This window comes from Nicotiana attenuata, unplaced genomic scaffold (genome assembly GCF_001879085.1).
Source record: "Nicotiana attenuata strain UT unplaced genomic scaffold, NIATTr2, whole genome shotgun sequence".
In the NCBI taxonomy this organism is placed as follows: domain Eukaryota; kingdom Viridiplantae; phylum Streptophyta; class Magnoliopsida; order Solanales; family Solanaceae; genus Nicotiana; species Nicotiana attenuata.
In genome coordinates, this window is record NW_017670284.1 from 1,095,011 (window position 1) to 1,115,687 (window position 20,677).

Consider the following 20,677-nt stretch of genomic DNA (forward strand, 5'->3'; position numbering starts at 1 on the left):
TCATATCTGGACGGTACCCCTTGTGGAATTTATAAGTGTTAATACAAATTCAATACAACAAAAATAAACATCGTACCACAAAGGGAAATTGAAGTTTACCAGTCACCTTGTGGATTATGTAAAGTAGGAGAGAAATTATTTCCTCGCTCCTCGTTCGCTCGTGGAGATAAGTTTAGATCCGGCCAAACTCTTTCAGCCGGAACCTGTTGGGCTAAAACTGCTCCAGAATAACCACCCAATGATTGAGGGTTATCCCTGCTTTGCGCAACATCATTATTGCGAACGTCTTCAACATTTACGTACATTTCCAACATTTTTATCAAAATGAGTTCCCGGTATTCATCCGGAGTCCCCAAAAAATCTCTCAGAGTTTCATCATCATCGATGTTAAACTCAGCGTAACAAGCAACCCCTTGCGGAGTCACAGAATACGGATATCTTCCGATTATTTTAAGATTCACCGAACGTTTGCTCAACCTCATTTTATTGCATAACAATGATACCAGTCTATCGTACTCCATTGTAAGTGGCAACTTAACATAACACTGTGGAGATAAACTATAGCTCACTGAGTTATTACCACAACCTCACCACCCCCCCCCCCCCCCAATATAATGACTCTTACTTTTCGCTCTTCAGACATTATGAAAAAAGCTTGAGAATTTAACAAAAAAAAAAAAAAATTCACGAAGTTGGAGTATTTCTGAATGATTTTTCTCAAAACCCTTAACACTTTAAATAAGGCAATGCCCAATCCAGGGAGGGGGTCAAATTTTTGGAAGTAAAACACAGTTTAAAAGGGCATTTTACATATTTGAATTATTGTTATGTCAGTTAAGCGTAGAAGAGTTATTAATGGGCCCACAAAACATGTTAAACGCGGTATTAAAAGGCGTTTATGTAAAACGCAATATTAAACCACGTTTTACAAACGTGGTTCATAACTGCGTTTTACATATTTTGGTCGCTAAGTTTTTTTTCCACCTATTTAAGTATTTTGAGTCCAAAAAGACAACATTTCGATTCCGGATTCCGCAAATACCTACCATTCAAATTCCATAACACATGCAAGCTTCATTTTACTTTTCTTACAAGTCTGTCAATTTCATCGTAGAAATCCTCATTCCAATATTCCCACGTTTTCCCATCAAATAAACTTGTGAAACCAAAGCTTAAAGATAAACTATATTTCACCAAAAGTAATTTACGAAAGCAGACAGTTAATTTGATGTAATGTGAGAGTAACCAACTTCATAGCAACTTGTTTTGATAAGAAGTTCCTTTTACCACTCATTCTGATGCTAATAAAGTTATTGTACAATATGAACACCACATACCAAAATCTGATAGCCCAGCTAGAGCATCATTCTCAATGAAATGGTATACCAATTCCCACTAAACTTACAAAAAATGATCCTAAACTGCATGAATGAGCAAATTGGCCATTGGGATCAGCAGGTACAGCCAGAATACTGGTGCAGCAAATTTAAACCGCTTAAGTTCTCCAAAGTGTCTGTCTTGCTACCATATAAATCTCTGTACACCAGTCTCATGGACCCAAGAAAACGGCCGGAACAAGAACATATACATAGTGAAAATATTAATGGCAACATACTGAACTCCCATCAAAAGCCAACTTCTGTCATCATCAACATGAGAATGGAGGATCAAGAAAAAGAACGGAATTGTATAATATCTGAACTCTATAAGTGGAGCAGGAATCAATGTCGCAGAGGTAGCCAAAAAATATACTAGTACCCATGTCTTCCTCTGACTTTTAGCTGCAAATGGAGGAAAAAGGGAATATGCTTAGGAGAAACCACAGCTACATACACAATTTTCTTTTCTTTGAACATCTATTGCACAAACGTGAAGTAACCCCCCAGGAGGAGGGATGTATAGTTGAAACAACATATGCAACTTAAAATAGGACTGAATATTTTACTGACCCAAGATTCTGAAGATGGATATCCATGAATACACATAGAGTGGAACCAGAAGGTACTTCATTGTCCAATGAAATTTGATTACTTTTCTCCAGAGATAAAAGGGATAGTGTCGATTGTCAGCAACGAGATAAGGGTGGGCAATGCTGCAATCATCAAAATATTATGTCAAAAACGCACACTACCATTTCCTGGTCACCAATTAATAGATATCAAATCAGAATCAGCCAAAAACAAAAACGCACACACCCAAAATCTCTAAGAAATGAACTCCAATAAATCTTTGCTTGCAATAAAGAAGAAAGACGTAAGAAAAAAACACTTTAAGAAATGATGTATAATTTGGATTGCAGAAGTAGAAAGTGATGAATGGCTCAAAAAAATAAAAAAATAAAAAAAAGAGAGAAAAAGAAAAGGAAGACAAGGATAGTTGAACTGAACTTGGAAAACTAACAAAGTTTATCAATCTTCTAACCTGAAAAAGTGCACTGAGAAGAACCCAACGATTAACGCCGTACACAACTGAAAGAAACTGACCAGCTTATTTTTCTTCCAGAAGGACTGAGCCAACACTGCAGCTTGCCTAATTGTGAAGTGCACGGGAGTCATAAACAGGGCAGATACCAAGCTAAAATACATCAATTGTGCAAAATGTGGAGAAACTGTATGAGCCTCTTTTGCACCTGGAATGTAATGAACGCGCGTGCACACACGATTAACAAAGGAAGAGACACCATAATGAAACAAAGAAATGAAAGTTCAGAGAGAGAGAGAGAGAGAGTTGGTACCAAGAACTATACTCCCGTTCAAACAAACAAAGGTAATGAAAGCGACCATAACTATGAAGTAAGGCCAAAAAGTTGCAAAAAGCTCCCACTTAAGTTGCCACAGTCTTGAGATAATTTCACGCACCTCATGGGAGAACTCTGAAAAGGAATATAATCTCATGTACAATAATGTAACATAAACAATACTGGAAACTTGCATATACAAAAAGAACCACAATCACATTGCCAACTAACATGCAAGGAAGGATAACTATGCATGAGCCCACAGGAGTGTACGTGTTTGTACCATGCCATCTGACAAGAAAAGCTTACATGTTCGTACCATGCTTAAACACAATGGACAACTTTGTTGCCAATGTGTTCGTGAACATGCTAGGCACTCTGGTTACATTTGAAGGTTGCCTCAAACATGTGAAGCAAGTTTTCCACATGACACTTCTTGTAAGAATGTTTGCAGCAAGGAACGTTCTTTCGAATTATCTAATTTTGTATTTGATCCCTCCTAATAGATCCTCTCAAGTCAAAGGAAGTTTGGCTACTAAACCTGACATACTAACAAAGCATTTTTGATAGAGAACATGAAATTGCAAAAGTGAGAAGGATGAAAAACATGCCCAAGAAAAAAAAAAAGATATTTACTCTGAAAATATGAAGAATAAAATAAAAACACTTACCAGAACATGTAATACTCACATTGCTCACGTATTAGCAATACATTAGGTTTGTAAGAATTTATTGAGGGATCTCAAAAGCCTGAAATCCATTTATTGAGGATTAAGTGTGTTTTGTCAAGAACCACAAAGACCACATGCAGATGTTGCTGGGATCAAAATCTCAAGTTTCTCTTGTTAAGTAGAACTATTACCTAACAAACAAAGAGAAGTATATTACTAAGGAAAGCACTTATAACTATTTCAAGTAATAAAAGTTCTTTTTCCTCCCCCACTCACTTCCCTACTGTGGAGTTGAGGTGCTCTAACAGTTAAAAAGAAGCTATTGACAAAAGCACAACCAAAAGTATCTCTATGTAGGACACAAGTTTCCCCTTTTATCTTCCATGGTTACCAGTTTTTTTTTCCAAAACAGATGAATTAAATTCACCATGCAAGTTCACAAGTAAATCGTTTGGATATTTCACCTCATAAGAAAGACTTGACAGCTTGTACAATCGAACTTGATGTATTCCACAACGGCGTTTGATTGTAATTATTTGACCCAATGTACTTTAGATAACCGAACAGAAATTACTTGTCAAAAAGAAGATAATTGGATAGATACAAAAATCAACAGATGCTATTATGTGTCCTAACACCACATAAATGCAGATGAAAAAACTCAAAACAAGATGAGATGAAGAACCTGAGGAAGGCTTTGTGGAACCAACCGTTTGGTGGACAGAAGAGCTGAATGTAGCTGCCTGATTACTGATTTTGCGCTTTCTCAAGTTAGAGCCTGTTCCGACACCTTGGTTCCAAACTGAGAAAGCATCTTTACCTTGTGATGGACTAGATTCAGCCAATACAGCATTATCCTTCCGCTGAGTTAGAATATAGTCTAAAACCCCTGTGCATGCTATAAAAAGGACCCATATGATATTTGTTTGCCGTATCAGCACCGCCAGAGCCCCAACCTTCAGATATACGAACACAGGGTTAACTTTTCAATTAGAAAGAAAAAAAAACATGGTCAAATTCAATTTTTGATCATCAAATGGAACTATCAAAAGCGGACTAAAAAAGATCTACTTCAGGAAAGTAGTCAGGCTTGAGAGGAAGAAAAATTGTTATGAAGTTAGAATTTTGTTATTGTTTTTTACTTTGTCTCTTTATTTTTTCTTGGGGGGGGGGGGGGTGGGGGGGTAGGGGGGGGGGTATAGAATATTGTTATTATTTTGATACAGCTCAAATGGAGGGAAAACATTATACAACTCCGAAGCACACTCTAGGCTAACGTGCGGATTCCAGTAATCAGCAACTAGTCAGATGTTAAAATCATAAATATCCTTGGAACATGTTTTTGGTGCATGAATAACTAAAGTGCATATAAATTATTGGAGAAAAATTCTTTAAAATGTATTGATTGATATTAATCACAAAAGTCATACAGAAGAATACAATCCCATATGAGGAGTAAGCTATAAAGAGTTTGAATAAAAGTCAATTTATAACTTTGCTCCCTTTTATTATCGACTAGAAAGAACTAAATGGGATTGAGTTGATCCTCTTACCAGGGAACTCAAGAAATAATTCTTCTTGAGACTCATAAGATATGATGCCAGTACAGCAGTTAGTGATGCTACATCTGTATAATAAAGAAAACTGAAGAACCAGTGAAGGGGATACAACGCTAGGACAACTGTCCGAAGAGTTACTTTTCTGTCACTAAGGGAAGGCCTGAGGTGGGTAAGTATGTTGTAAACCAGAATGCTGCAAAATACAGCCAATACACCATTGCTGGAGCGTAGGATGGAAGAGGAACAAGCATCTGAAAATGAAGCACCTATTTTCATAGAGAACAGCCCTGGAAACAAAGAAGCAACATGGGCAAGTGAAACAATATACCTGCAAAAATTTTAAATTATCTCATCAAATTCCCTTATCAGTTAGATCTAAAGTGCTTTTTCAACTGAATCATCTTGAAGAACATTTCTTTTCATATCTAGGGATCAAGGTCATGGCACATGTTATGTGATACTAGCTCCGTCCTTTTATTTCCTGTTCTGTTGTTTATATCCTTTTTCTGTTATCTGTATTCCTTTTTTCTCTTTGACAAACAACAGAGACAAATCTGAGAGAATTCTTTGTATCATTTGATGATGCCTCTATAGCATTTAGCTCAAATCTAGTCACTGTCAAATCTAGTCTCTTGTAGAAAAGCAAGGTAAGGCTGCGTACAATAGACTGGTGGTCCAGACCTTCCCCGGACCCCGCGCATAGCGGGAGCTTTGTGCATAGGGCTGCCCTAGTCACTATCAACGAACCTCATTGCACCAAAGATCTATAGGTCACAGGTTCGAGCCGTGGAATCAACCTCAAACTTCTAATCCCAACCCCAACTTCACGACCTCAATCCGCCAAAATAAACCTATTTTACATGGCCATTAACATAAAATTGAGTGCCTGAGAGAAAGATAGTACATAGTACAGAGAGAACTAAGTGCCATAAACTTTAGTAATTGCTTTTTCAGTTATCTTGTTCGATCTTATGTTACTCCCTCCGGCCTAATTTATGCGACACTTTTTCCTTTTTAATCTGTCCCCAAAAATGCACCTCTTTTTGGGAACAATTTAATCTTAGAATCCCCATTTTACCCTTAATGATGCGATTTTATAATTAGTCGCAAAAATGTCATGGCATGTCTAAAATCACAAGTTTCAAAGCCACTATTTATTTCTTAAACAGTAAACCTGCGCCCAATTAAACACCTTCACGTAACATGAGATGGGAGGAGTATATATTTTGAATGCTTGCACATGAAGCAACTTTTAGATTCTTGCACCTAATATTACTGAATTTGTATATTAGAAAATATACATGAAGTAGCCTATTAGCAAATAATTTGGAGTTCTCTAACACTACAGGTCCTTTACATTTTCTACTTCAAATCTTTAAACAAATTGAAAGTACTCATAGCAACCACTAGATTTAATGTCAATGTACCAACATTATAAGCCCTAATCTCAACTAATTAGTATCACCAATATGTGTCCTTTAATTCCATTGTGATGTTTTACGCTGAGGTCTGCATGCTAAAAACAGAAGACAATAGTAGTATACTAGTATGTGCATAAATTTCGTTTTGCAATATCAAAAAATTGTAACAAAAAATGCTTGACGTTTCAGTTATCACTGAATTAGTGCAATATGTTACCTCCATATTAACTCTTTGCATAGACTCTTCCTTTAACACACTATTTCAAGATAATTGGTGGAGAAAGAATGTAAGACTGGTATCAACAACTCCTAAACGAAGAAACCCACTTGCTAAATTAAGATCATCAACTAGGTGAAGCTATACTCATATATAAGGAACCCAGTAGCTTGTCTAGACCCTGTATATATATAAGGAAATCCACTAAATATCTATAAATATTATTAATGTAGTATTAACTTGAGGTCGTTATAGAAACCCATAAACTTTAAATTCAGAATCTGTGGCATAATTTAACACCCAAAAGAATCAAAAAACTAAATGAGGAGAAACTCCCTGCTAGTAATCATTTAAACATACTCCTAACTCTTCATAAATTTATTCTTCCTACAAATGGCAAAATTGACTCACGAGGCTAATGCAGGGATGGATCCACCTTGCGACATACGGGTTCACGTGAACCCAGTAATTTTGTCCAAACAATATATATGTGGTCGAAAAATTCACTAAATAGCTATAAATATTTTAATATGAACCCAGTTACTATTGAAAATTTACTTGAGGTCGTTGCAGGAACCCATAAACATCAGTTGCCACATATCTGCCTCTAGACTAATGCTGTCACATTTCAGTTGCCACATATCACTAGCCACATATATTGTAGGTTGCAAGTAATGAGAAAAAACGAGGTAATACTCACAGGCCAGGAGGGGTAGTGATCATGGGATCCCAGATTCTGAAATTGCCTTTGCAGTACTGATGCGCTTGAGGTATATGAAATATTTCGTCCTGAAAAAGCACCCATTATCCACTTCACACCACTATAAATTTCTCAAAACCAATCAATATACATTCATAAAGAAGAAAATTTGATTAAATAGAAAAAAAAAAAACAGAAGGAATACCATGTAAGGATCAGGCACAATGCAATTGACGAGGATTGATATAGCTACTACCCATGAACTTACAATCGCCACAACCGCAATTTTACCCATTTTGCTCCAACTCCGGTTAATGGGTCTTCGCCGATACAGAAATTAGGAATTCCTGATGCTGCTGCAGGCAGCTTCAAACGATGACGTTTCAAGTTTTCTCTAACATTTCTCTCCTTTGGGTCTCCAAGTTTCAACTGAGTGTGAAATCAACCCTTATATTTGGCATAATGGTAAAACCATCTTTTATAGTTTTTGGTTATGGAAGATGTTTTTTTTTTTTTTTTGAGCAAACAGGAAATATATATATTAAAAGTTAAGGAACATGCCTTACATGCGATTCGTAGTTAGTGTCACATAAGACACTTTGATTACCTAAGCTTGCTAAAGTATTACAAGCATCATAGGATAAAAGTTTTTCAAAAACATATTGTTCTAGCACACATGTTCTACCAGGATTTTAACATCTGCTGGAGGATCAACAAAAATTCTCTTTTTCTTCCTGGCATTAGCAATTCCCATCTGTGCCAGCTGGTGAGCTATCTTATTCCCTTGCCGGAACTCGTGCTGGAGGATGACCTGCTTCTGTTGGTGCATTAACAACCTGCATTTATTGATAGTGTTAGCATACAGATTATTACCTTGTTGGATTGACAGGATTACCTCCATGGAATCTGTTTTAATTTGTAGTGGAAACAACCCCCAATCAAGGGCTGTTTTTAGTCCTTCTAGTAGGGCTTTGATCTCAGCTTGTAGACAACCGTTTGCATGTGCAGACTTGTTATAGCCCACAATCCAGTGGCCCTTAGCATTCCTGATTATGCAGCCTAGGCCACAAATTTGCATGTTTTTGTGGAAACTAGCATCAATGTTTAATTTAAACCATCCCATTGGAGGTTTTTGCCATCTAACCTTGATATGGAGCTTTGGAGACAGAAGCATACTTTTTTCAGTTAAGAGGCGAAATTCAATAGCTCTATCCACGATGTGATTAATTTTTATAGGGAAATAAGTATTGTTCTGGTTGCTGCTATTCCTATTAATCCAAATATGCCAGATAGCAAAAGGAAGAAGAGATTCCAATTTAAAAATTTTTTGTTGAGGGGGTAGTTAAAATTCTTTAATTGGATTAACCAGTGATCACCATCGTCCTTATAAAAATTTTGCCATCCAAGGGTGTCCCAAAGATGTTTGCTTGCTTGGCACTTAAAGAAGATATGTGTTATGGATTCATCTATATGATTTCTACATATAGGGCAGTGAGAGTCCATATTAAGACCAATTTTTGTCAGATATTGTCTACAAGGAATTCTATTGTGAAGACATTGCCAAAGGAAGAATTTGATTTTATTAGGGCACGTCAATTCCCAGATCCAATTAAAGTCAATTTTCCTGCCCTCATTAGTGTTAATTAAAGAATAGCAGGTTTTGCTTGTAAAGAAGCCTTTTGTATGTAGGGACCAAATAGGGATATCGCCATTAGGACTTTTAACAAGGATATTAACCTTTGATATGGAGTCCTTGATATCTTTGGGTAGATTGAGGGATATATTGGCAAAGTGCCAATTGTTGCCATCAAAGATGTCTCTTATTTTTAAAGAGTAGTCATGCTTTAATAAAGGGCCTTCAATAGTATTTCTAAGGCTTCTCAAGTTAGGGATCCAATTGGTCTCCAAAATATTCATGTTTGATTTGTGATGAAGTTGCCAAATGATACCTTTGGAACATAGTTCCCACCCCTTTTGAATACTTTTCCATATAAAAAAAGTACTTCTAGTGTTATGATTGTTGGCATAGGCAGTAATAATAAGATGAGCCCAAGGGGTGGTAGGTTTCGTAATGGCTCTCCAGGCTAGGCTAGCAAGGTTACAAATATTTTTATCCTTGGCTTTATGGAGTCCTAGTCCTCCAATGCTTTTTGGTTGGCAAATGGTGGACCATTTAATGAGGTGAATTTTTCGCTTCTAATTTGTAGTACCCCATATGAAATCCCTTTGAACTTTGTCAATTTTATTAAGAATGTTCTTAGGGAGGAGAGTAAATGTCATGTAGTGGTTAGGAATTGAGTTTAGACAGGAAAGAGAGAGAGTTGTCCGACCTGCTATATTTAAGAATTTCATTTTCCAAGCCGTTAATTTGGCTCTCATTTTGTCAATAATGAATTGATAATCTTTTGGTCTAGGGTGTTTGCTTAGGATAGGAAAGCCTAGATAAGTACCAAAGGAATCACTTTTTTTAATACTCAGAATATTGGTAATTTCATTAGTAAGAATTTGAGAACAATTTGTGGAGAAGATAATTTTTGACTTTGAGGTGTTAATACATTGCCCTGAGAGATTACAAAAGAGGTCTAAGCCTTTTTGAATTGTATCGCTTGATTTCATATTGGCCCTAGCCATTAATGTGAGATCGTCAGCAAAGAAAAAGTGAGAGAATTTGGGTCCTTTTTTTCCTATGGTAATTGGATTCCAATTCCTAACGTCAACTTGATGGTTTATATATCGTGACAATATTTCTAGGCAGAGGATGAAGACATATGGTGATATAGGATCACCTTGCCTGATTCCCCGGCTAGGTTTAAAAAAGGTAGTAATAGAGTCATTCACTTGAACAGCTATAGAAGTGGTTGAGATGCAATTTAAGAGAAGTTTCTTAAATTTTGGAGGGAAATTGAAGTAAGTTAATTTGTGATGCACAAAAGACCACTCTAATCGATCAAAAGCTTTTTCAAGGTCAATTTTTAGGAGCATATGACCTTGTTTCCCTTTTAATTTATGGATTTTTGAAAGAAGTTCCTATATGATAATAGCATTATCCGAAGCCCTTCTATTTTTTATAAAGCTAGCTTGGCAAGGGCTAATTAGTTGATCAAGGAAAGGTTTAAGGCGATTTGCAAGAATTTTTGTGATTACTTTATATATAGTGTTGCAAAGGCCAATAGGTCTAAAATTTTTGATGTTATTGGCATTGAGTATTTTTGGAATTAGGCATAGGTAAGTTTTGTTAAGTTCAGGGGGGATCTCTTGAGTTCTAAAAATGTCATGGCACAAGTTTGTTACAGAGGGTCCTATTATATCCCAATACCTTTGAAAAAAGAATGGGTGAAGGCCATCTGGTCCAGGCGCTTTGAAAGGTTTAAAGGAGAAAATGGCCTTTTTGATCTCAATACTAAGTAAGGGATTATCTAGACCATTGAGGTTTAAGGAGTTTTGAGAGTTATTTTTTAGAGGGCTAACCCTACTAGAATTTTTGTGAGTAGTGGTAAAAATAGTAGTGAAATAGTTACAAACATGAGAGGTAACTAGATGAGGATCGTTAATCTAATTTCCTGCTTCATCTTTAAAGAAATTGATCTTATTTCTTCTTTTTCTATTGGAGGCCGAAATGTGGAAAAATTTGGTATTTGCATCTCCTTAGTTTAGCCACATAACCCTTGACCTTAATTTCCAATAGTCCTCATCTATTTTTAGAAGATCATTGCAGTCTTTTTTTAGGTTGATTTCTAGGGTTTGGAGGAAAATATTATAAGGGTAATGTTTGAAATTTTGAATACCTTGAAGCCGGGCTAGGATTTTCCTTTTTTTCCCCACTATATCCCCAAAAGTGTGATGCTTCCAAACCTTGACTTTTTCTATGAACATATTGCTAGCCCTATTATAGTCATTGTTTGTCCAATTATCTTGGACTAGGGTCTTGAAACCAGGATGTTTACACCAGTAGATCTCAAGTCGAAAAGGAGGCTTGTATTGAAAATTATTCTAAGGGATTAATTCTACTAAAATAGGGTTGTGATCCGAATGAGTCATAGGAAGGTGTATAATAGAACTCTTAGGAAATAGATTAATCCATTCCTCATTTCCTAACACTTTATCCAACCTTTCCATAATCAAACCCTTATTCTTATGCCTATGGTTCGACCAAGTATATTTACACCCTTTATACCCTAAATCAATTAAGTTACAATTTTTAACCTTGGACCATAGATATTTTGCCCTACTGTCCTTTATACAATTGCCACCAAATTTTTCGTTTGAGCAGAAAACATCATTGAAATCTCCCCCTAATAACCAAGGTCCATTGTAATTTTTGCTAATGCTCTCAAGATTATCCCACATCTTATTCCTATTCAGCATGTTTGTACTAGCATAAATAGCACTAAAAAGCCAGTACCTCAATCGTAGCATAAATTTCTTGATCCCTTCGAACAAAGTTTTGAATGGTGACAACTTCATGGTTGTACAAGACCACTATCCCACCTGCCTGGCCTTCAGCTGGCACTTCTATGAACTCAGTAAAGCCAAAATCATCCAGCAGCTCCATGTGATTCCCCATCCTGGTTTCTAACAAAGCCACCATGCAGGGTCTATGGGTATCTACCATTTCCCTGAAGTTCCTCCTAAAGTTGTCATTGTTCCCTCCCCTTATGTTCCAAATGATAATATTAGTAGGTCGATTCATGGAGATATTAAGGTTTGAGTTGGCCGGATTCCCATTCTCCCTCACTTCCCCTAGGGCTGGGTTCCTCCTCAATGATGGAACTAGGATCATGGCTCTGTTGCCCACAGTTGGATCCTGTGGAGGTCTTATGTCCATCGAGCATTTGTATAGTGCTAATGGGCAATTAAGAACGTGCCTCTTCTCTTGCCTCTCCGTAAGGAGAAACACTTTTACTCCGTCGAGACTTGAGATTTCTAGGACTCTTTCTAAGAGTAGGTTTATGGGTTCCTCCTCCTCTTCCATTTCTGCCTTTACTGGATCTGGTGCATGAACTTGATTGTGGGGTAGAGAGGTAGGTTGTTGATGAGGTTGTGGTACTTGTGGCTCTTGGACTGGTTGAGGTTGTTCCCATGGAAGGAATATGGGATTCAGTTGAGATAAATTCTCTGGCATGAAGAAAGGCATGTCCAGGAGTGCATTTTGTGGGTAGATCGGATTGAAGTTTGGAGGAAGGTTCCACTGGTTTCTCATTGCATGAACCAGTTGGGGATTCACTAATGGTGCTAAGGGTTGAAAGATGTTGTTGAGCCATGCCATGGTAGTTGTTCATAGCCAACCTCATACCTTCTGTCACTAACTGGGCTAAGTACTGAGTGTCGTGAAGGATGATGATCGAGTCCTGGCCATTTATCTGGACGTTGAACGAGCATGCATGGCCCATTAGGCCCATCTCCATCCATGACACAGGTTGATAATTTTGAGCTTGTGGTGGTTGAACATAAATTATTTGAGGATTTGCTGGTTGAGGGTGTAAAGGTGGAAGGTTTTCCATGGTAATTCTGTGTTGGCGAAGTATTTGGAGAAGTCTTTGTCTCCTCCTTAGAGATTATGGTATGCTGGGCATTGTGACCGGTGTTCTGTGAACTTAAGGACTCTAACTTAGGCGTGGGGGAGGGGCTATTGGGTATATGAGAGGGATTGGTTGATAGGGTAATGATTGGGGAGTCTTTTTGCATGTCGTTTGAGTCCCCAAGAGTGAATTTTATAGGTTGATTTCCCATATCCTTTGCGTGCTTTAGGTTGACAGACATTTGGTTTGTTTTTCCTTTTTCTTTTGCCATTTGGCTAGCATGCTTAGGTCGTGAGAGATAATCAGATCCTGGGGAAGGATCTTGCTTGAGGTTTTGGGTAATAGTAGGATTATTACCAATTTGCTTATTAGATAGGTTAGTATTGGCAGTATCCTTGTGATTTTTAATAGGGGCATTAAAGTTATTTTGGTAGTAATCTTGCATGGCCACCTTATCAAAGTGATTAGTAGGATTAGTAAGAGAAGACACGTTCATGTCCAGCATGTCAATATCTTTGTTTGTTTGTGACATTTGTTCAATTGCATAACAATCATTAGAATTTTCTTTTTGATTTTTTTCTCTTTTGATGGTTTCTTCCAAAACCAGTGGCTCTTCAGTTAGGAGAGAAAAGTTGTTTTTTGTTGTCAACTTGGTTTGATCACCAATCATAGTGGTCGAAGATTGAGGATTGTGAGTGTGTGATGAAGGAGTGGCATGCTTGTGATCTTTAGATTTGTATTGTAAAAATAGAGTATCTAAATACTTACCGGTGTTGGCATTGAATAATTTGACAGAGATACCTAGGCCATTTGATTTTTTGATCGGATTAGCATTGAGGTGCTTTTGAGTACCTTTTACACCTTGTTGTCTTCCTTTGGAAAAGGAAACTGTTTTCCATTCTTCTTGTTCCTCAGCATTTGTAATTGGTTATATCTCCCTGTTTGGTTCTTCATTGTCTCTACTTTTGTGAATAATAAAGGAGCATTGTTTTGCTATGTGCCCCAGCCGTCCACAATTTTTGCAAAGAAAATTTTCTCCTTCATAGTGTATTACTTGTTTGTGGTGGCCAACATAGAGGAAAGGTTGGAGTGGGACTTCCAACGGGAGCTCCACACATAGTATTGCATAACGACCTCTCAGGGTGGTTGATGTGAAAACATCTATTTTTAGTAGCCGGCCAATTACATTACCAATTTTTTCTAGAATTTTTCCATCGTAAAATTCTGTAGGCAATTGGGGAAGTCTAATCCATACTGCTGAATTTGTGACTTTCTCTTGGGTGGCAACAAAGTTTGGCTTCCATCTTGTGATGGAGAGAAAGTGTCCGTCAATGAACCAAGGTCCTTGATGTATTGCTTTATCCCTATTTTCCTTTTTCTTGAATTTAATGATGTAGTAGTCTTCTCCAAGGTCGATCAATTGAAAATCTTCCGTTGGTCTCCATAATTCTTGAATTTTTTTTTAGATAGTGGTGTAACATTCGTTTGCCCACTAGCTTCACAATGATGGAATTTCTCCATGGCTCATAAATTCTTACCTTCTCCTCCTCAGAGAGTGTAATGAACTTGATGCCCTTTGAATGCATTAAAGTTGGTTGATCAACTATGAGTTCTTCTGAGTCCATACTTGGGAAGTCCATGATTGATTGATTTTCAATAGGAGTGAAGAGTAAAGGGTTTGAAGTGATTAGCATTTCTTTGAAACTTGGTTTGATCATGTCTTGATCAATGTCTGGGGTTTTGGGTGGTATTGTGTGTTGTTGCGCATAAGGTTGGGGATCCATTTCCCAGAGAGAATCCATATCCCACCTTTGGTTATGGAAGATGTTATATTATATTAACTGGACATGTTTCAGTTCGTGTTAAATTAATGTTTGTGTAATTGTGTTACTCGTATGATTTTGTGTAAAGTTTTCTTGAGATGTGTATCGTATTAGAAATTTTGCAAACCATAAAAAAAAATCAACACACAATTTGGAAATATTTACTAATGATCAATAAATATAATTTATCTATCTATCTATATCTTTCTATATTATTATAAAAGCACGAATAATTTATGTTAAACGTTGAACGATTAAAATAACCTTACCTTATTGATCGACTTTTATAACCTTAATTATTTTTTATAATTTAAGAATATAATTGTAAATTAACTGAGGGAAGTTTTTCTTTCCATTTAAATTGCGCATACACCAATGCTACTAGCCGACTTTGGGTCAAATTTGTTTTCTTCGCTGCATACTTCTTTCTTGAGTCCGAAACCTAAATGCCAATATTTTGGACTCAAAACACGTTTCTACCGTGTAAAAAAAGATATTTTTCTATATAAAATGCGGTATTATATCGCGTTTTACTTTAACGGAGTTTTACCCGTTAAAGTAAAGCGCAGTATAATACCGTATTTTACATATAATGAAGTATAATAACGCGCTTTACCTATTAAAATAAAAGCCCCTCCTTCTTCCCCACGACAGAACAGAAGCTCCATTTCTAAATCCAAAAAACAGCGCCCCCCTCATTTTCTCCAAAAAAAAAATTGGAATGGACCCCACCCGTCACACAAAAAGTTAAGATTGTAGGTCCCGCATACAACCCAAGCCTTCTATTGTTGTGGTTTCCTCGTTTCGGGCTCAAAATTTTAATTTTCCGACTGTCATACCTCCATTTTACCCACCCGAAGGTGATATAAGGGAGTTTTTCCAATTTAAGTGACATTATTCGAAATGAGATTATTTATTTATCAGAGTCGCCACTTGGGATAGTTTATTTGGTGTCCCAAGTCACCGGTTTATTTTACAAATCTCAAATCGAGGAAATTCGACTTTCCTTTTGAAGTCTGCGAACCAGAAATTCTGAATAAGGAATTCTGTTAACCCGGGAGAAGGTGTAGGCATTCCCAGATTCCGTGGTTCTAGCACGGTCGCTTAAACTATTATAATTGGCCTATTATCTGATTTTAATACATGTTTTAGCCTATGGTACGTTTTAACTTATTAACCGCTTTTAATTATTTTTAGGAAGATTCAACGTTATCTAATACACGCCTTAAACCACGTCACATGAAATGCACCCGCGGTCCACGACATATTTTATTTAACGTTGTTGAAATTAGAGTTGGGTCACATGCAATGCACACTCGAGTTTAGGAAATTAATTTAAATAGCGCCTAAAGCAACTACGCACTTTCAAGTTAACAACAAGGTTTGCGAGGGCCATGGAAAATTCAACTAATGGCATACCTCGATTTCCAAAGAGTTAATATTAATTATCCGAGGGCCATGGGTTATCTAATTTTGCACTATGGCACACCTCAAGTCTAATTAAAGGAAACTAATTAATTAAGGAAGGCTTAAAGGAATTCTAATTATTTTAGGCTAATATTCAAACTTAACTTGATAATTAAAGGGTTGTCTGTAAGGATAAAACCAGCAGCATGCCCAACATTTCTCTTATTGCATTTATGTATCCAGACACAAAGAAGGGACTGGGCTCACGTGAAGCCCATATCGCGTAAGTGAAAAGCAGAATGGCATTTTTCACATAACTGGGCCAAACGCCGCAGCCCAGTTACATGATTCAACGCTAATGAATTGATGCAAACTACATTTCTTCATGAAACTCTAAAGATCAAAGTGATTACTGACAAACTTACAACTTCAGACAAACACAAGGCATATTCATGATGCTAAATTTCATTCCATAATTAGATGTAACCCTGATGCTACAATAGTTTCTACACAATCACTTTATCTCTTGAAATCTAACATAGTTCATAACAGTAACATGATTCCCAAACAAAGAAAGCATTTGCTAATATGAAACCCCAAACAAAAATTCTGATTTCAGGCTCATCCATGGCACTTTAACAAATTCAAACCAATCCCCAAAACAAACACTGACCCCAACAAACTTTAAATAGATATGAAGCAAGAGTATGTAGTTTAGCTTAGAACTTCTATTACAGTGATCCCACGGTCTATATATGTCCAAATAACAACTTCAAAAGCTTTATATGTTAACTTGCGAAATTTAAACAACTCTTCTATAGACCAGGTTTAGACTAGTAACATAAATAAACTAAGCAGAATACAGGAAGAGAAAACTGAACTACTACAAATTTGAGTGAGTTTTAAAAGCATAGAAGGAACATTTGATATTCACAGAGGCCATAGATTTCCAATTTAATCCACAACTGCAGATCCTTTTATTTCATCATGCCAAGTGAGATTCAATAAGTACCTGGTTACAGCAATCAAAACAAGGAAAAATGAGCTTGAAGTTTAAGAGGAAACAGCAGCAGTAAGTCAGTAATGGAACAGCACAGAATCAGCAGATCAACCTCAAACTCTCGACCCAATTCCAAACATTTAAACCCAGATTCACTATTCTATTGAACTTTTAGAAATTCTGACTTATCAAAGGGAATTAGAACCCAAAAACCAAGCAAAATTCAAGCAATTTTCAGCACTTTGAACTTGAAAGAAAAACTCAGCCGTTTCAGTATTTTTTTTGTCTCTCCAAATCTCTCACTTGATTAAGAAGTAAGGGCCTTTTATAGGGATCAACTAGGGCAGCAGAAATGAGTCAATTTATTTGCCCTTTACTCCTTTTTCAATTTTCGTTTTTGCTATTGACCCCTCAGTTTAAAAATCAATTTTCTAAATAGGTCCCAAACCCACCTTCCTAGCAGCTTCCTAAATCAGTTACTGAAGATTCTCTAACCTAAATTCCCTAAACTACCCTTTAAACATTCTATTTTTACTCCAGCATACCTCATGGGTCAAGTTGACCCAATAACCCACCATGAATGGGCTTCCTTTGAAAATGGGTCAGAAATGAAACCAAGGCCCAAACCAAATTAGAAATCCATTTTGGTAATTCATGAGAAACAGATGAAGAAATGACTTGAATGTTTTCAGAACTAAAAGCTAACTAAATGACTGATTTTCCTTTTAAAATAACCAACAAGCTAGAATTAACTACATTATCAAGTTGAAACAAACCTAATTAGACTAACTATGAGACTAGAACAAGAAGAAATCAGAAAATCAAACTTAACATGAATAAAATGAAATCAGTGCACAACTTTTTTTTTAAAAGAATTGAAAAGGAAACTAGAAAACAAACGGAATAAATCCGACCACAAACCAAACAAAATGAAAAACCTAGGTTTGAACCTTTATCAACTTTCAATCAGAGTAAAAACTAACTAAAGAAAGGGAGAAGAAAAGAAGAGGAATAAAAGGTGAAATAACACAAACGGACAAAAAAAATGCAAGAAAACTTTATACTGGACACTTCGATTTAACCCAAAATAATGCTAATTGCTTGTTCTTTGTCAAGAACAAGCGAACATCATTGCTTTGTGTTAAATCAACCTTGAGAACTCAGGAAACTTGGGGATTAGGCCTTGCACGCCACCAATTCGAGGGTAAGGCGTTTTGGACTTTTAGGGTTTCGAACTCAGATTCAAGATTCGAGAGGATATGGAAGGATTCGAGGGACATGGTTTTGAGTTATGGAAAGAGGAAGGGCTGGGGTTTATGGGGTATGAATTTGGAGCTGGTCAGGGGTGGCGCCGCCACCAGAGAACGTTAGGGCGGCGCTAGGGTTTGGCCTCTGAAGAAGGAGATGAAAGAGTGAGGAGATGAAACGGGGGGGGGGGGTAGGCTGTTCGGACAGTTTTATTCTGTCACACCATCAGTTCTCGACCGTTTGATTAAATGAGATCAACGGCTCGGATTGGGGAATTAAAAACGGGGTCATTTGACTTAGGCAGGGGTTTGGACCGGTTTAAGGGTATGGTTTGGGCTTGGATCGACCGGGTATTGAGCAAAAAATCGTTTGGGCTTGAGGGAATTTTAATTGAAAGCCCAAAAAATCAGACCCTTTTATTTCTTTTCCTTTTCTTTTTATTTTCCAATTTTCTTTCTTTTCAAATTAAATAAACCTAAATTATTTTCTTAAAACTAAATTAATCTGCCAAAAATAAACTAATTACTCTTCATAGTAATTACCATAATTAATTAAGTCCTAAATTAAAAGAAAAACTATAAAATTCAAAATTAAAGAGTTAAAATGCAACATGAACTATTTTTTTGTGATTTTTCATATTTTATAAAATAACTAATTTAAAAATTAAATCCTAAATGCAAATGCAATGAATTTTTGTATTTTTCATGAATTAAATAAAAATTAAATATGTACACAAAAATGCAAACAATCAGAAAAATTCTACAATAATTCATAAAATAACAAATAATTAAAAGAAAAATCTAATTCTTTGGAATTCTGTAGGAGTAATTGATGTGAGGCAAAAATCACGTGCTCACAGCTGCCCCTCTTTGCTCGGAGACACGAAGGGTTTTCGGGCAAAGATAAAATGAGCAATTATGAGGGATTTTTGCCCGTTTGGAACTCCATGAGAAACATTTTTTAAAAAAAAGCCTGACCGAACCTTGCTTCAAAGGTTGCCTACATATCCTTGGCTATAAAGGAATCAGGTCAGCGTAGTTCTGGAAGTTCGGTAGCTGGGACTACCGAGAAGCTGTGATTTTACTGTTGTTGCTGCTGCTACTGCTTGTTGAACTCCTTATTACACTAAAATGGACGATAAAAAGCTAAACTAGCTAAGCCTATCAACTACGAGTTACAAAATTCCTATCTATAGAACTTCTGAAACGTGATCTTGAGTCTTGGATGGTTCTTGCTGCAGACTCCGATCTGAATCTTGATGCTCGTCAGCTGTAACTGCTGGTTCATTCTTCAACTTTGGATCAAAGTGGGACACGCGAAGCTTGTGACTTTAATCATGTCTTGAGCAGTCCGCATCTTTCTCCACTTCAGCACTTTGAGCTCACTTATTTTTGCTCTTTTTCTTCTTTTCTTTGTTCTGGATTGAGACTCATTCTTTTGGTCGTCTCGAACCCTGTGCCCCGAGGTAAAACCTGCTCAGACACCAAAACAAACAAACGAACAAAATTTTTCTACCCCAGTTTTCACTAGGAAAATTTCGTGAGTTATCTGTAACAAAACTTTTTTTTTGAAAGCAATAAATTCAGGATTGTGTGTCTTTAAGAGAAAGAGATTAGGTAATTGTGCCCTATATCTATAAAAACTCAATCAGGGAGTGGATACCCTGTGTTGGAAAAAGGCGACTAGGAGGTGGAGACCCTATGTCTAAAATCTCAACTAGGGGTTGGAGACCCTATGTTGGCAAAAGGCGACTAGGGGGTAGAGACCCTATGCCTAAAATCTCAACTAGGGGTTGGAGACCCTATGTTGGCAAAAGGCGACTAGGGGATGGAGACCCTATGTCTAAAAATCTAAACTAGGGGTTGGAGACCCTATGTTGGCAAAAGGCGACTAGGGGGCGGAGACCCTATGTCTAAAATCTCAACTAGGGGTTGGAGACCCTATGTTGGCAAAAGGCGACTAGGGGATGGAGACCCTATGTCTAAAATCTCAACTAGGGGTTGGAGACCCTATGTTGGCAAAAGGCGAATAGGGGGTGGAGACCCTATGTCTAAAATCTCAACTAGGGGTTGGAGACCCTATGTTGGCAAAAGGCAAATAGGGGGTGGAGACCCTATGTTAAAAATCTCAACTAGGGGTTGGAGACCCTATGTTGGCAAAAGGCGACTAGGGGGTGGAGACCCTATGTCTATAATCTCAACTAGGGGTTGGAGACCCTATGTTGGCAAAAGGCGACTAGGGGGTGGAGACCCTATGTCTAAAATCTCAACTAGGGGTTGGAGACCCTATGTTGGCAAAAGGCGACTTGGGGGTGGAGACCCTATGTCTAAAAATCTCAACTAGGGGTCGGAGACCCTAGTGTTGGACAAAGGAGA

At 37.1% G+C, this 20,677-nt stretch overlaps 2 protein-coding genes across 3 annotated transcripts; both read right to left on the reverse strand.

The window, feature by feature from the left end:
* Positions 1-1,224: 1,224 nt before the first annotated feature.
* On the reverse strand, positions 1,225-7,703 carry LOC109237223 (dol-P-Glc:Glc(2)Man(9)GlcNAc(2)-PP-Dol alpha-1,2-glucosyltransferase). 2 transcript variants are annotated; one of them, XM_019403498.1, is made up of 8 exons: positions 7,511-7,703; positions 7,306-7,394; positions 4,962-5,254; positions 4,094-4,364; positions 2,735-2,872; positions 2,422-2,629; positions 1,950-2,092; positions 1,225-1,781 (listed from the first exon to the last, which is right to left on the reverse strand). In XM_019403498.1, the coding sequence occupies exons 3-8, from the start codon at positions 5,241-5,243 to the stop codon at positions 1,522-1,524; spliced, it is 1,302 nt and encodes a 433-aa protein (XP_019259043.1). In that variant the 5' UTR covers positions 5,244-5,254; positions 7,306-7,394; positions 7,511-7,703; the 3' UTR covers positions 1,225-1,521. The 2 variants fall into 2 exon arrangements, with proteins under 2 accessions (XP_019259043.1, XP_019259042.1); XM_019403497.1 differs by having other exon boundaries at positions 4,962-5,295; positions 7,511-7,702.
* A 269-nt stretch (positions 7,704-7,972) lies between these two features.
* Positions 7,973-8,383, reverse strand: LOC109237218. The gene has a single exon (XM_019403491.1). The coding sequence runs from the start codon at positions 8,381-8,383 to the stop codon at positions 7,973-7,975; it is 411 nt and encodes a 136-aa protein (XP_019259036.1).
* Between the last annotated feature and the right edge of the window lie 12,294 nt (positions 8,384-20,677).

Excerpts from the sequence above, each read along its gene's own strand:
- LOC109237223 (XM_019403497.1), bottom strand. The coding sequence starts at position 7,600 with ATGGGTAAAATTGCGGTTGTGGCGATTGTAAGTTCATGGGTAGTAGCT. Across the intron at positions 7,395-7,510 it reads TTGTGCCTGATCCTTACATG|GACGAAATATTTCATATACC; the intron begins GTATTCCTTCTG and ends GTGCTTTTTCAG. Across the intron at positions 2,630-2,734 it reads GAACGGGAGTATAGTTCTTG|GTGCAAAAGAGGCTCATACA; the intron begins GTACCAACTCTC and ends ATTACATTCCAG.
- LOC109237218 (XM_019403491.1), bottom strand. The coding sequence starts at position 8,383 with ATGCAAATTTGTGGCCTAGGCTGCATAATCAGGAATGCTAAGGGCCAC.